This window comes from Aspergillus fumigatus, chromosome 5 (assembly GCF_000002655.1).
Source record: "Aspergillus fumigatus Af293 chromosome 5, whole genome shotgun sequence".
Taxonomy (NCBI): Eukaryota; Fungi; Ascomycota; class Eurotiomycetes; order Eurotiales; family Aspergillaceae; genus Aspergillus; species Aspergillus fumigatus.
The window spans coordinates 3,090,387-3,104,739 of record NC_007198.1 but is presented as its reverse complement, the minus strand read 5'-3'; the positions used below and the strand labels follow the sequence as shown (position 1 = coordinate 3,104,739).

The window sequence follows — 14,353 nt, the reverse complement described above, 5'->3', positions numbered from 1 at the left end:
GCACTCTCAGGCCACCTGCAACAACAATGCAACTTCATCGCATCAATACAATGGACTTGAAGCACTCTTTGCGCGATCTTTGTATGAACCCCCGACATACAAGCTGGGCTGCTCCTCTGCTTATTCTGGGCGATGCCGTCCTTTGCGCACTAATCATTTGGAGGGTCCCATGTGAGTTCAGCTTTGTGTTCTAGAGTGTCGGGACCATTCCTAGCTACCTGAAGCTAACAATTGAGCCTTCGAATGCAGATACTGAGATCGATTGGACGACCTACATGCAGCAAATCTCACTCTATATCTCCGGCGAGCGCGACTACACCCTGATCAAAGGGTCTACGGGGCCCTTGGTTTATCCCGCTGCCCACGTGTACATCTACAACATCCTATACCACCTTACGGATGAAGGACGAGATATCTTCCTCGGACAGATTCTGTTCGCCATTCTATATCTCGCTACATTGACCGTCGCGATGACCTGCTACAGACAAGCTGGAGCCCCTCCATATCTGCTAGTACCCCTTGTGCTCTCTAAGCGGCTCCATAGCGTTTTCATGCTGCGCCTATTCAACGACGGAATTGCGGCTTTCGCCATGTGGGTTTCTATTTTCTTGTTCATGAACAAGAAGCTAGCTGCTGGAGTCATTGTATGGTCTACAGGCGTTGCCATCAAGATGACGCTGCTGCTTCTAGCTCCTGCTATCGCAATGGTGCTAGTGCTTAGCTTATCTTTTGGACCAAGTATCCGATTAGGATTCCTTGCGGTGCTCATCCAGGTAATGCAAGTGTCTTTTGCTCGAAAGAAAGTCGCTAACATGGCGGGTAGGTCCTATTTGGGATACCATTTCTGCGAAACAACCCGGCGGGATATGTTTCGCGAGCCTTTGAGCTGACCAGACAATTCATGTTCAAGTGGACGGTCAATTGGAGATTTGTTGGAGAAGAACTATTTCTATCCCGGAAGTTTTCCCTGGCCCTATTGGCATTGCACCTTCTGCTGCTGGGTCTTTTTGTTGCCACAGTATGGCTGGAGCCGTCGGGATCAAACCTGCCAAGCTTCCTGCAACGGTTAATCCAACGACGTTACCGCACAGCCTCCCTTTCCAAGTCTTTCGTAATGACGGCAATGCTGTCCTCACTTGCGATTGGTCTGCTGTGCGCGAGATCGCTGCATTACCAATTCTTTGCTTATCTTGCTTGCGCCACACCCTTCCTTCTTTGGCAGGCGGGTTTCCATCCGATCCTCGTGTACGTCGTGTGGGCGGCGCAAGAGTGGGCTTGGAACGCATATCCTAGTACCAACGCGAGTTCTCTGGTTGTAGTCCTCTCACTCGCTGCTCAAGTATTCGGTGTGCTCGGCAACTCGTTCAGTCGCAAGCATCTGGATCAGAGTAGCCAGAAAGAACATATGCAATGAATCTGACATGCAGCCCTCTTACAAGGGAGCTGCTGCAAAACACCCTAGTTTCCCTGCTTTTTCGAACTTTGTTGATGATCGGTCGAATCAGAAGTAAACCATTCCCTGCCAGGGGGCTGAAGGCGAGTAGTTTGGAAAAGGCTTCGGAGGGTTAAATCACGCATCCGACTCGTCTGATGAAGGCATCTTGCCCACATTCGATTCGCCTTCCTCATCAGACGATTCCACGGCAGTTGGTTGCTTGACGAACTCTTTTGGCCTATGGGGACTGTCAGCATATCGAATTGACGGCAGGATGTCCCGCCCTTCATGGTAGCATCAGACTGACCAAAAAGGAGCTTTGCGCCAGGCCTTTTCATCCCTGACGATGTTGATGATTTCTCCACCGAGCTTATTGTCTCTATCCTCTAAGGCTTTCGTGTCTACCACGACATAGGAACCCCGCTTGATCCAGATTGTGGATCGAAACCGGGCAGGCAATTCTACCAACGCTCTGGTCTTTGAAGGATATTCGACCAGGTAGACATTGTTCCCAGTGGCTTTAATGACTCGACCAATTAATTGTCCTTGAGCAAGCTCATCAGGCGGGAACAACGTCTCTTCAGCTGTAGCAAGCACCTTTCTTCTCGGAGGACCCATGCCTGCTTGAGGGAGCAAAATTTGATGACGGAACAAGAACTCTACTTCACTTTGTATATTTGGTCCAGTGTCAGGTTCAATGGCTGTCAAATCTCAGTCACAGAATCGACAACTGTTCATTGTCTGTCAAAATGGTGAAGATGGCAAGCAGGTGAAATACAAGATTTTTTTAAAAAAAAAAAAAAAATCACCGTGGCGGGGATAGACTACTCCGAACTGTGGAGCTTTTATAGTAGGTACTCCGTATCTTCCCCTCCATCCCGCACCTATCGCAAGTTCCCCGACGGCCATGATTGGAACATGAATAGTTCTTCGTCCATACAGGCCTGACAGCGTATCCATTGTGGATCGTCTATCCCCTAGCAATTGGAAAGATGGTAATAAAAATGGCCAGCTGACAATGCACTAAATGGCTCCTCGTCGTGTTCTGGAACCTCGAGGATCTTAACACACCTATCATGTAGATAAGTCACCTTGAGTCAGCTGGTCGTCATCGGAAATCGTTTTCCAAACATGATTATAAATGTTGATGTGGCACCTCATGGGTTTCTGAGAATCTTCTTTTCCACGCTCTTTTCCTTGGATCTCATTCGACTTCTCCAGCTGAACTCAGAATATCTCTTTCCTGATATAGCTGGATTAGGATAACACACTCTCGCCATGTCTACCTCAGCTTTTGGGGTTGTGATGCGGTTTGAGAGCGCCTCACCGATCGCTAACCCTGCGGCCGTGGTGCGAAAAGATCGGCAAGGTATCGCTCGCACTCCCTCCGAATATGAGCTAGATCATATGCGCGAAAGTCGCCAGTCTCCTGCGTCTGGGCCAAGCACCGGAGTTCATATGCCTATCACATCCGTCACTCCCAACGAGTTGGAGAGCCTACCGGGCTCACCTGCTGAAGACGGTGCCATTGATGCTATTGATGCTATCGATCCACTGCCGAATCTCACCTCATCTGCGACAACAAGATGGCGACTATTGAGTGCTTGTATGATGAGTGTGGCCAATGGCTTGAATGACAGCGGCCCGGGTGCTTTGATTCCGTACATTGAGAAAGACTACAACATCGGTTACGCAGTCGTGTCTCTGATTTTTGTGACTAATGCGCTGGGGTTCATTCTTGCTGCGCCAGTCACACAATTCTTTGAGGCAAAGCTCGGGCGCTCAAAATCTTACGCCTTATCAATGAGTTTGTTGGTTGCGGGATATGTGATCATTCTCTCCAAACCGCCATTTCCAGCCGTTGTGGCCAGTTTCTTTCTGCTGGGATTCGGAATGGCGCTGAATTTGGCCTTGAACAACGTGTTCTGTGCGAACCTAGCGAACAGTACAACCTCTCTCGGTGCCTTGCACGGTAGCTACGGCATTGGGGGGATTATGGGGCCGCTAATAGCGACGGCCATGGTATCCGACGGTGTCCAGTGGTCCATCTATTATTCTATTAACCTCGCACTAGCAGTGTTCAACCTAGTGTTTGCAATATGGACATTCCGCGGGTATGAAAAAGAGCTGCCGATTCAACTTCTCACCGCGCTTCAGCAGACGGTTTCACAACAGGAGCATGGCCACAATGTGGCAAGCAAAAAGCAACTATTGAAGCAGGCAGTCAAGAACAGAACGACGTTACTCGGGGCTCTTTTCATCTTTGCCTATCAGGGTGCAGAGGTTTCTATCTCAGGATGGGTTGTCTCGTTCCTGATCAGCTATCGCAAAGGAGATCCCTCCCATGTTGGCTATGTCAGCGCGGGATTTTGGGCGGGTATCACCCTTGGACGCTTTGTGCTCTCACATCCGGCGCATATGGCTGGGGAAAAGCTTGCAGTTATATTGCTGGTTGTGGGATCTGCTTCTTTCCAGCTTATGACGTGGCTTATACCAAATGTCATCGGGGATGCGGTTTCCGTGGCTATTGTGGGATTGCTGCTAGGTCCCGTCTACCCCTGTGCCACGGCAGTCTTCAGCAAGTTGCTTCCCAGAAATATTCAGATTTCTAGCTTGAGCTTTATCAGTGCTATGGGAAGTAGCGGTGGCGCTGTTGCGCCGTTCTTCACGGGCTTGCTGGCGCAGAGTGTGGGAACCTATGTTCTTCACCCAATCTGCATTGGGCTATATGGTGTGATGCTTGTGGGCTGGGCCTTGATGCCTAAGGTCTCGAAGAGATCTGAATGAGCTTGCTTGGATCCTCAAAATCATCAGGGAAAGGGTTATGTTGAGCTTTATGGTGTTCCTGGAGGGCCGGTACTGCACGCGGATCTACCTCTAATGATGCATGGAGACTTTATCACAGCTGCGGATCCGAATTTTCCCAGACCCCAATACGTCAATGCATAGTACTTCCGGTGATCAGTTTCCCAGAATACTCAGTTTCTCGGACTCTTAGCTCAGCGATGAGATATGAATAAGTATCGCCCAAGCAACATTCCATTGCTGGGAAGGAGTAGTATTCCATTCTGACAAGGACGTACAAGAGGCAAACATGCTCTTATCCGAAGAGTCTCTCGTCGCCTGTGCTTGTTGTGTCGGCTTCCCGCTGCAGACTGGATCTTTCTGTTTGCCTACTTGCCTTGTTCTCCCTTATTTTGGGTGACATTCCTTGCTACTCTTGATCTGGCGCAGGAATGTGCCTGGAGAAGTCGTACGCCGCACCAATCCCGGGGTGAGGTATTAAGTCCACAGGAGATCATATGTCACGAAGCATGCACAGCTGGCTTAACTTAGTTTGCTGCAAGATACAAGCCGCGCAGAGGAGCCACATGACTGTTATGGTCGAAGGTCTATGGATGACAATGGGCAAGTCAGGTCACTACAACATACCTGGCTGGATGGCGCTTTGCGATATTTTACAGAGAACTGATGAGGTCCCTTAAAGATAGGTATCTCGTACGAATCTTAGATTCGACACCGGTCGAGATCACCAGATTTGTTCCCTCATTTATGCACTCTTTTTGTTCGTATGTACATTCGGTGACTTCTATATGAAACTGTTCGTGCCCTGGCAACAGCCAAGCTCTCTAGACAACCACCGTGATACTGGTCCAGAAATCGATTCTACCTTCTCAAAGCTCTTCGAGAATCTCACTTTAGAAGTTACAACCAGATCAGCCTGTCATTTCCTCCCTTGCCGCCTCCTCAAATCCAACTGATTGTTGCCCTGTCGAAATTGAGGCCTACCAATCCCTTACGGTCTTATCGCAGCTGCCAGCGCAATTCTAGCAGAGAAACATCATTTATTCACGTATATAGGTATACAAATCCGTAGCCTCGACAGTTCACCACCCAAACAGAATACTAGCAATATTATTCCTTATTATTATTTTGCTGGCGGGCGGTCAAGCCAGGATTCCCACGAATCCGAGTCTGGCCAGGACTCAAGCACAGCCCAGTTCATCGGCCTAAAGAGGGCGAAAAAAACCATTCCAAGAAAGTCAATCTTGTTTTCTCCTGGCTGTTTCACTTCATCATCTTCTGATCTTTCTTCTGATTGATTGGCGAAGAAGAAAGAAAGTGATTTTGAGGTCCAGCTGGGGCATTGGTTCATGTTTCCTGAGTGGCATATCTTTTGAGTGAGAGTATTATTGACTACCTCTTACTGTTAGTCCGCCCTCGTCGTGATCGACTCCCCCCTCCTTTGCACTGTCAACAAGAACCCCGCGACGGTTCTATCACCTTCCCACACTCCCCATCCACATATCCTCACCTCTATCATTCGATCGTTTCCCCGGGTTTACTGATTTTCCATCGTGTGACTAGGTTCGAAGTCTCTCGGGAAAACACGACTGTCTCGTCTTCGGACCATCTTGCCACCATGGACGGGGACGACCTCATTGCCTCGGTCTACCGTAAGATCGAGCGGGAGAAGGCTCTCATCACTGCCGCGTCGAACATGCGGCAGTCGACCGATAATCCACTCGTGCAGCAGAGAGTCGATGCGAATATCCGCGATGGTCGGAAAAACATCGCCTACCTCGAAGAGAAGATGCGGGAGTTGCAGCTCCGACAGATGAAGCAAGAAGGGGCTTCTCCCACAGACAAACGTCTTCCTCCGAATCCTGACGGGTCGGCTCCAGTCCCTCCTCCTAAAGATTACGCACCAGGCTATTCTGGTCACGAGAGGGAGTATGGCGATGCTTCTGGGGCTTATCCACATGGAGGGGCAGGGACCATGCCGTCCGGAGCGCCCTTCGCGGATCCTCGTCCTTTTGCTCCCGTCCCCAAGGCTCGGCCGAATTACACTAAACTTGGTAGGTTTCTACTGCTTGTTTGATGTGTGGAGCGATGTTGTTGGCTATTTGAGGTGTTTTCGCGGAGGTCGTGTGAGATCGTCTACTGACTGGGGACCGTTTGCGTATAGATCTGATTAAGTACGACACTCCTTATCTTGGACCGAAGATTCAGCTTATGTTATCTCAACTGGAATTTAAATTGAGCGTTGAGAAACAATACAAGGCCGGTATCGAGAAAATGGTCCGCCTATATCAAGATGAGGGCGATAGGAAGAGCCGACAGGACGCAGAGGGAAGGCGGATCGAGAGCAATCAGAAAATTCAACTACTCAAGCAGGCTCTCAAGCGATATGAGGACCTTCATGTGGATATTGAATCCGCCGAAGCACCTGACGGTATGTTGCGAGCCCTGCCACTGCTTGTTGTGTGGCCTTTGCATTCAGCAGTTACTGACTTCATTTGAACAGACGAAAGCTTGAGCACACCAAACTTGCGCAAGCCGTTGACCGGTTTATTAACATTGCGTATTCATGCTGTAGAGGATGTCGATCATGCTGCCAGCTCAAGGTTCTCCAGAGGCCCCGAGACTTTTGTCGTTGTCAAAGTAGAAGACGCCATCAAGGCCAGAACGAAAGCTACCAGAACCGACAAATGGCAAGATGAGCCATTTAACATTGAGATTGACAAAGCGAATGAAATTGAACTTACCGTATACGACAAGTCGGGCGATCGACCCACCCCTATTGGCATGCTCTGGGTTCGCATATCTGACATCGCCGAAGAAATGCGCCGCAAGAAGATTGAGTCAGAGTTTAATGCGTCGGGCTGGGTCTCCGCAGACAAGATGGAGCATGGGGCCGCGCATGGCAGGCAAGACGCTGGCGGAGCGCCAGGCTCGTCCAATCGACCACCCTCTGGGGGTCATTCTGGCGGACCAGGTCAGGGATATGCGGGTGGTGCTCCCGGCGGCGCTTCCGCAGGCCCGGTCCTGATCGACAGTTGGTTCGCGTTGGAGCCAGTTGGTCGTATCCACCTGACGCTGAGCTTTGGTGAGTATCTGTATACCACATTTTTCACTACATCAGCGCACTGACATATTTTATAGCCAAGCAATTGAAGGATCGCCGCCCTTTCGATATTGGTCTCAACCGTCAAGGTGCCGTCCGACAGAAGAAGGAGGAGGTTCACGAGAAGCAGGGTCACAAGTTTGTCACACAGCAATTCTACAACATCATGCGTTGTGCGCTTTGTGGCGATTTCTTGAAATATGCTGCCGGCATGCAGTGTGCCGACTGTAAATATACCTGTCACCGAAAGTGTTATCCAAAGGTCGTCACCAAGTGTATCAGCAAGGCCAACTACGAAACGGACCCCGACGAGGAGAAGATCAACCACCGTATCCCGCATCGCTTCGAGGGATTCTCCAATATCTCGGCCAATTGGTGTTGTCACTGTGGATACCTGCTTCCTTTTGGACGAAAGAGCGCTAAGCGCTGTACAGGTATGTCTTCATTGTGACACTAGGGAATTTTTCAATACCGGATCTAACGTAGATTTGCGATTCTCTTGCAGAATGTGGTCTTACTTGTCATGCTCAATGTACTCACCTTGTCCCTGACTTTTGTGGCATGTCCATGGAAGCAGCCAATCAGATCTTGGAAACTCTCATTCGAGCGAAGAACCATAATAAATCAGCCTCTGTCAGTTCCGGTCTGAGTGGACGTACCCTTCGACCAGGCGGTCCGCCCCAGGCTCCTCAAGATAATGTTGCTCTCGCCTATCCGCAAAAGCCAGTTGAGGGTGCCTACGGTGCCCCTCAGAGACAGCCATCAGCAGAGGCTATCAGCGCCGCAACCAACACTTATATTCCTCCTCAGTCACCCACAGCGGCTCAGCGTCAGCACATACCTCCGCGAACTTCTTCCTCGCAAAGCCCCGCGGCCGCCGCCGCCGCTGCTGCTGCCGCAGCCACAGGACTGCGTACGCCCCAGCAAGCTTCAGGTACGCTCGATCGATTTTCCTTGCACCACTCGGTGCGCAACATGTGCCCTTGCTTACCCTGCCTCTAGATCCTAACCGTCCAGTGCAACCACCGCCGTCCTCGCACGCCCACTATGACCCTGCCGCGTATGCATCCTACCAGCAAGCCATCCCTCCTCAAGCGATGCAAAAGATGGGTGCACCCTATGGCATGCCTCAACAGCAGCAGCAGCAAGCCGTTGCGCCAATGCAGCAACAAGTTGCCGTAAAGGAGGAAATTCCTCCCCAGCAACCGAAAGTCAGAATTGGATTGGATCATTTCAACTTCCTAGCCGTTCTCGGTAAGGGTAACTTCGGAAAGGTCATGCTAGCAGAGACAAAGAGCACCAAGAAGCTTTATGCCATCAAGGTGCTGAAGAAGGAGTTCATCATTGAGAATGATGAAGTGGAGAGCACTAAATCCGAAAAGCGTGTCTTCCTGATCGCTAATAAGGAACGCCATCCATTCCTTCTCAACCTTCACGCCTGTTTCCAGACGGAAACTCGGGTGTACTTTGTTATGGAATATATCAGCGGTGGTGATCTGATGCTTCACATTCAACGCGGTCAGTTTGGGCTGAAACGAGCACAGTAAGTTGAGCACATTAAATCCCACATATGCGGAAGTACAGGGAAATTAACTATGCGCTTCATAGGTTTTATGCTGCCGAAGTTCTGTTGGCTCTCAAATACTTCCATGAAAACGGTGTTATATACCGTGACTTGAAGCTGGACAACATCCTTCTGACTCTAGACGGACACATCAAGATTGCCGATTACGGTCTCTGCAAGGAGAATATGTGGTATGGAAGCACAACCAGCACATTCTGTGGAACTCCCGAGTTCATGGCTCCTGAGGTAAGAACCTTTGCTATTCGAGTCTTTGCATCGTCAATTAACGCCTTTACAGATTCTGCTGGACAAAAAGTATGGCCGAGCGGTCGATTGGTGGGCATTCGGTGTCCTGATCTATCAGATGCTCTTGCAACAGTCGCCTTTCCGTGGTGAAGATGAAGATGAAATCTATGATGCAATTCTTGCCGATGAGCCTCTCTATCCAATCCACATGCCTCGGGACTCAGTTTCTATTCTACAGAAATTGCTCACCCGTGAACCTGAGCTGAGATTGGGATCCGGGCCCACAGACGCTCAAGAAGTCATGTCCCATGCCTTCTTCCGGAACATCAATTGGGACGATATCTACCACAAGCGTGTTCCTCCGCCTTTCTTGCCGACGATCAGCAGCCCCACTGATACAAGCAACTTCGATCAGGAATTCACGAGTGTGACCCCCGTACTCACACCCGTGCAGTCAGGTAAGTTATCACCCGTTGGTATTGGTGGTTTCAAGGCTAACGATGTCATTTCTAGTTCTCTCCCAAGCGATGCAGGAGGAATTCCGCGGTTTCTCGTACACCGCGGACTTCGCCTAGGTTACTCGGTGTTGATTGAGAATTATCGTGACATTGCCTTCGTTGCTCATTCGTCCAACCAGGTCCTTGGAACCTTTGCTTTTTGACTTCTTGACCAATCGTTGGTCGCCGTGAGCACTTTGTTTTTGCATTGGAGATTTTTCTTATCATACCCATGAGAGTTTCAGAGCTGGTGTGCGCACTTTACGGCCTTGATGAGCGCGGATCGAATATACGCCTTGGTCCCAGGGTCACTGTCTTCCTCATTCGTTTTAAGAATATTTAGGGCTAATCGCTTTAATCCTCAAGAATTCTAGTTTACCATTTCTGAGATGTGACTATGCAATGATCTCTGTTCGATGATTGTTGCCCGTAACTACCTCTTGATTTCAGAGAGGTACTGACGCTTCTCCAGAAGAGAGGCAGTACAATGCAGGGTCTCGTGGAGGTCCATTAACATTCACCGCGCTTCAGGACTTTCAGGCAGTGTTATCTCCAGGGATATGGAAGCGTATGAATAACACTATCAGCTTGTATTTTCTTTGTTTCATCTCGTAGGGAGCTTCGCGTTCAGGTCTCTTTGTGTTGCTCTATGCCCACAGCGTATTCCGTGCGGGCATCGATCATGGCCTGAATGCAACATATCAACTGACACTGACGATCACTAGCAGATTTTGGCTCGGAGACTCGGTTCTTTCTCTTTGTCTTGCAGGCTAGTCTTTGGCATCTGCGTCCTCCGTTCTTTGTCTGTCACGGCTCTTTCTCGAATCCAACAAAGAGAGGCACCCCGCGGGCACTAAAGATAGAATTTATCTTCTAATCTCTTTTTTCACATCTTACCATGGCACTGCGGAATGTACTAGTTCTTTCAGACGGTAGCAACTTGGGGTCTTGTGTCCTCGTCGAGGGCGAGTGGAAGATGGTCATAATGTGTTGGTTTCCACCACTCTCGCCGTCGAGTCACTCTTCCCTTGCAAGGACCGGTATCTCCCCGACTATTCAGAATCTTCCCTATCCTCTCGCCTTGAGGCTATCAGTGCTTATGATGCGGATACAACATTGATTCCTCAGCAGACAAGCCATTACGAATACGGAGCTGAGTCTATTGCACCTTGGAGTGAAACCAATGTGAGCAACACCCTACCACAGACACACACGACGACAACAGGAGATACAGTTACTAAACCAGCAAAGCAAGCCAGGAAGATGGCAGAATACACTGCAGGAGCCAGAATTCGAAGGAAAAGAGTTACAAACTCGAAGGACGTCGATGATAAAGGAAGCCTTAACGACGGCTTGTTGAGTCCGTCTGACATGATAAGCACGGGAGACGCTAGTAGCAGGAGAGCAAGCAAGAGCCGCGATCTGGACCCTTTGTATGACCCAAATCAAGATGGCCAGGACCCGGATGATGACGATCAGTTCTCCCTAAGAATTTCCAAAGACGGTCGGAGGAAACGGGCTCTCGACCCAACGTATATTCCCGGCAAGAATGACGTCGGTGAAGAAGAAGATGATGATGATGAGTATATTCCAACGGGCCTACGACGAAAGAAGAGAAGAATTTTGGACCCTGCCTTCGTTCCTGACAAAGGCGACGAAGATCAGGACATATTTCTAGATTCGTCAAAGAAGGGCAAGGGCAGGACTACAGAAAATCGAACCACGAAAAGGAAAGCGAATTCTGAAATTGGAGCAGGGAATCTACCTACTCCTAGCAAAGAGACACCTCGACCCGCGAAAACGATGAAGACTGAACCGACATCACCTCCAAGAGTCCCAGTTTTACCGGCTCTCACGGATCCTCAATATGATACCTCTGACGGAAAAGCGGCCATTAAAAATTCGTGGGAGCTTGTAAACGCCAGAACACAGCCAAACCACCCCTTAAAGGTGAAAGCGATGAAGATACTCAACAAGATTGCAGAAGATAGAAATAGAGCCTTCTTCGCGCTCGTCAAAGCTCATCAACGCTCTCGGAAAAGTTATGCGGCCCATTTGGCAGGTAATACAAATGACGAGGCTCATACCCAGGGCATGGCAGACTCCTCGAGGAGAAGGAACAAAACCTCAGACGCCGTTGCGAGGCATTCAGACTCTACTGCGCAAGTGAATGATACTTCATTGACTCAGGAAGATGAGGCAGACACTTCTGTACCAGATCTTTCCCAGGAAAGAGCGAAGCGCTGGGCAAATGCTGTCAATGTGCCCAAGGGTCTATGGAGCGAAGTGGAGAAACAACTTTTCTATCGGATCGCCATGAGAGGTTTCGAACCTTTGCTTCCTAAGCAGTGGCATTATGACTTCTCCACACTCCCGAATCCTCTGTTCGCTGTTTCGGGTGAGAACCCGGCGTCGTTGATCAATGCAATCAGAGGCTCGGAATTCTACGGTAAGTTGGACCTCAGCCATGCAATTTGCCTTGATAGTCCGCTGAATATTTGCAGCAATCAGGTCGCTTTCCGATTTATTCTCTCTCGGCGGCTATGTCAGAGACTGCAATCTGGTGCATCGTCGACCTGAGCCCATCATAAAACGAGCAATTAGCAAGTACATTCGTTGGGCCGTGTATGATGCAGGTCTACATGTCAGTTCAGAAGCAATACCATTGTATACAATAGGCGCTAGGAAGAGAAGAGAAAGTACCGTCAACGCTGTGGTGAAAGTGAACCGACGTCTACAAAAGCTGGCGGATCGATTTCGAGGTGCTTATGGGCTTGCATCCGCTACGAAAGAGCTTGGGGTACCTGCCAGTAGACCAAAAGCAAAAGCACCTATGCCCCCTCTTCTGACAGGTTTTGTTATCAGCGGCCCAGTGGTTGCCATCTTAACCCGGAACACCTACCCTTCCGCTGCAAATGGCCAACGCGGAACTGAAGACAGCCACTTCATCTGCCAACTCGACCTCAGTGAACAGGGTCAAGATGTGTGGAACTCACTTGCAGTGGCAATATCTGTCATGCATATCCGCAACACCATGATGGAGCTTGCCGAGCATGATTTGGCAGGCTTGTGCAGATTCAATGCGGATGCACATGTTGTAGTGGACCAAGATCTGTGAGCACCATGCTTTGGGACATATCGTTACATGAATCAGTCTGAACTCAGTTCGTCTTCGGGTTTCCTTTCACTTACCAGCATTTACCGAATTCAGTGGTTTGCGTCTACGCTTGGACGGTGATATATAAGTAACTTGATACAGCCATAGGCCAGAAGCAATCAATCACCATGTAGTCATGACCACCGAACTAAGTAAATCACTGGAGTCCTTCAATCTAACAGGATTTGCTCTATCATGTTTTCTTCTCCGTCGCGAATGCCTACCCTACTATTGATACTGGTGTCACCTTGTTAGTTGAACAGAAGACATCTAACAAGCTCGCTTTGGAAGGGCACTGAGATGGTAATTAAAAATGACATGATGATTTTGATATTTTGGCTCTGTGTTCAAGGATAACACTAGCCAAAGGTGGCTACTAGGTTCGTACTAGGACTATGAGCAACTTCATATGGAGGAGGGGATCTTATGATAAGATCAGCTTACCCCTCTTTCTGGGTCAGCTACATCCCCGTCCATAGATTCATTATCCATATTGTTAAGCTCTCTATCCATCTATGATTCCCCAAAATGGAAAAGAAGACGTGGATAATGCTTGGTACGGGACCTAGGCCCTTATGGACCACTTGTCTTTGAGAAGAGACTCATCGCAAATGGCAGAGAACAACCCCGACGTAATGAACGAATTGGCAACAAAGTTGGGTCTATCATCAGAGCTCCAATTTTACGATGTCTATTCCCTGGATGAACCCGAACAACTCGCACATATCCCTCGACCTGCCATGGCTCTGCTCGCCATCATTCCACGTACACCGGCTTGGGAACGAGATCGCGAGGCCGAAGATGCCAACAAAGAACCCTACACTGGCTCCGGCCCAGACGAGCCGGTCATCTGGTTCAAGCAGACCATCGGCCACGCCTGCGGCTCGATTGGTCTGCTCCATAGCTTGGTCAACGGCCCGGCCGCCGACTATATCAAGCCTGATTCCGATCTCGCGGCGATACGCAGCCTCGCCATACCGCTGGACATGACCAAGCGCGCCGAATTGCTGTACAACAGTGAGCCATTCGAACTTGCTCACAAGTCGGTCGAGCAGACCGGCGACAGCTATGCAGATCCGACGCGGGAGCGTAATGGTGGGCATTTTGTGAGTTTTGTCAAGAGCGGTGGGAAGCTCTGGGAGCTTGAAGGGTCGAGGAAGGGTCCTCTGGAGAGAGGAATTCTTGCTGACGACGAGGACGTTCTCAGTCCGCGAGCGCTTGACATGGGCTTGAAGAGGATCCTCAAGTTGAACGCGGATGGAGGAGAGAAGAACCTTCTTTTTAGCTGCATTGCTTTGGCTCGCAGGCCTTAGGCTCTGACTGGGAATTGGCCACACTGACAGCTGGTGTCTGCAAGTCACATAGCTGAGTCATCGCATTCATAATCTACTTCTTAAGAGTAGTGCCAACCAAGCTTAGCAACCCTTCAGAGATTCTCATTCGAACAGCATTTGCTCTGCCATATTGCCTTTTCTGTTGTGGTCAAATCCTGCTGCTCTCTGCCCCAACTTGACATGTGCAGTATATATCACGTGACTCTGTCCCT

At 49.6% G+C, this 14,353-nt stretch overlaps 6 protein-coding genes across 6 annotated transcripts; 5 read left to right on the top strand and 1 right to left on the bottom strand.

The window, feature by feature from the left end:
- Positions 1–18: 18 nt before the first annotated feature.
- Positions 19–1,414, top strand: alg3 (dolichyl-P-Man:Man(5)GlcNAc(2)-PP-dolichol alpha-1,3-mannosyltransferase; the record flags this gene model as incomplete). Its single annotated transcript, XM_748359.2, has 3 exons — positions 19–171; positions 250–773; positions 824–1,414. The coding sequence occupies exons 1-3, from the start codon at positions 27–29 to the stop codon at positions 1,412–1,414; spliced, it is 1,260 nt and encodes a 419-aa protein (XP_753452.1). The 5' UTR covers positions 19–26.
- Positions 1,415–1,570: 156 nt separating this feature from the next.
- On the bottom strand, positions 1,571–2,053 carry AFUA_5G11985 (putative eukaryotic translation initiation factor eIF1a-like protein; the record flags this gene model as incomplete). The annotated part of the gene is made up of 2 exons (XM_001481461.1): positions 1,571–1,673; positions 1,743–2,053. The coding sequence occupies 2 exons, from the start codon at positions 2,051–2,053 to the stop codon at positions 1,571–1,573; spliced, it is 414 nt and encodes a 137-aa protein (XP_001481511.1).
- Positions 2,054–2,455: 402 nt separating this feature from the next.
- AFUA_5G11980 (putative MFS efflux transporter) lies at positions 2,456–5,232 on the top strand. The gene has a single exon (XM_748360.2). It carries the CDS (start codon positions 2,714–2,716, stop codon positions 4,220–4,222), a length of 1,509 nt encoding a protein of 502 aa, XP_753453.1. The 5' UTR covers positions 2,456–2,713; the 3' UTR covers positions 4,223–5,232.
- Positions 5,233–5,453: 221 nt separating this feature from the next.
- Positions 5,454–10,015, top strand: pkcA (protein kinase c). The gene is made up of 10 exons (XM_748361.2): positions 5,454–5,644; positions 5,804–6,294; positions 6,405–6,671; positions 6,744–7,325; positions 7,382–7,777; positions 7,849–8,277; positions 8,346–8,886; positions 8,952–9,153; positions 9,206–9,611; positions 9,667–10,015. The coding sequence occupies exons 2-10, from the start codon at positions 5,859–5,861 to the stop codon at positions 9,726–9,728; spliced, it is 3,321 nt and encodes a 1,106-aa protein (XP_753454.1). The 5' UTR covers positions 5,454–5,644; positions 5,804–5,858; the 3' UTR covers positions 9,729–10,015.
- Positions 10,016–10,913: 898 nt separating this feature from the next.
- On the top strand, positions 10,914–12,768 carry AFUA_5G11960 (uncharacterized protein; the record flags this gene model as incomplete). The annotated part of the gene is made up of 2 exons (XM_748362.1): positions 10,914–12,099; positions 12,155–12,768. 2 exons carry the CDS (start codon positions 10,914–10,916, stop codon positions 12,766–12,768), a joined length of 1,800 nt encoding a protein of 599 aa, XP_753455.1.
- Positions 12,769–13,382: 614 nt separating this feature from the next.
- Positions 13,383–14,120, top strand: AFUA_5G11950 (ubiquitin carboxyl-terminal hydrolase; the record flags this gene model as incomplete). The annotated part of the gene is made up of 1 exon (XM_748363.1): positions 13,383–14,120. One exon carries the CDS (start codon positions 13,383–13,385, stop codon positions 14,118–14,120), a length of 738 nt encoding a protein of 245 aa, XP_753456.1.
- Between the last annotated feature and the right edge of the window lie 233 nt (positions 14,121–14,353).

What these genes read in the sequence shown, in the direction of transcription:
- AFUA_5G11980 (XM_748360.2), top strand. Translation starts at nt 2,714, where the DNA reads ATGTCTACCTCAGCTTTTGGGGTTGTGATGCGGTTTGAGAGCGCCTCA.
- pkcA (XM_748361.2), top strand. Translation starts at nt 5,859, where the DNA reads ATGGACGGGGACGACCTCATTGCCTCGGTCTACCGTAAGATCGAGCGG. An exon ending in GAGCGCTAAGCGCTGTACAG is followed by an intron (nt 7,778 to 7,848) that starts GTATGTCTTCAT and finishes ATTCTCTTGCAG; the next exon opens with AATGTGGTCTTACTTGTCAT. An exon ending in TTTGGGCTGAAACGAGCACA is followed by an intron (nt 8,887 to 8,951) that starts GTAAGTTGAGCA and finishes TGCGCTTCATAG; the next exon opens with GTTTTATGCTGCCGAAGTTC.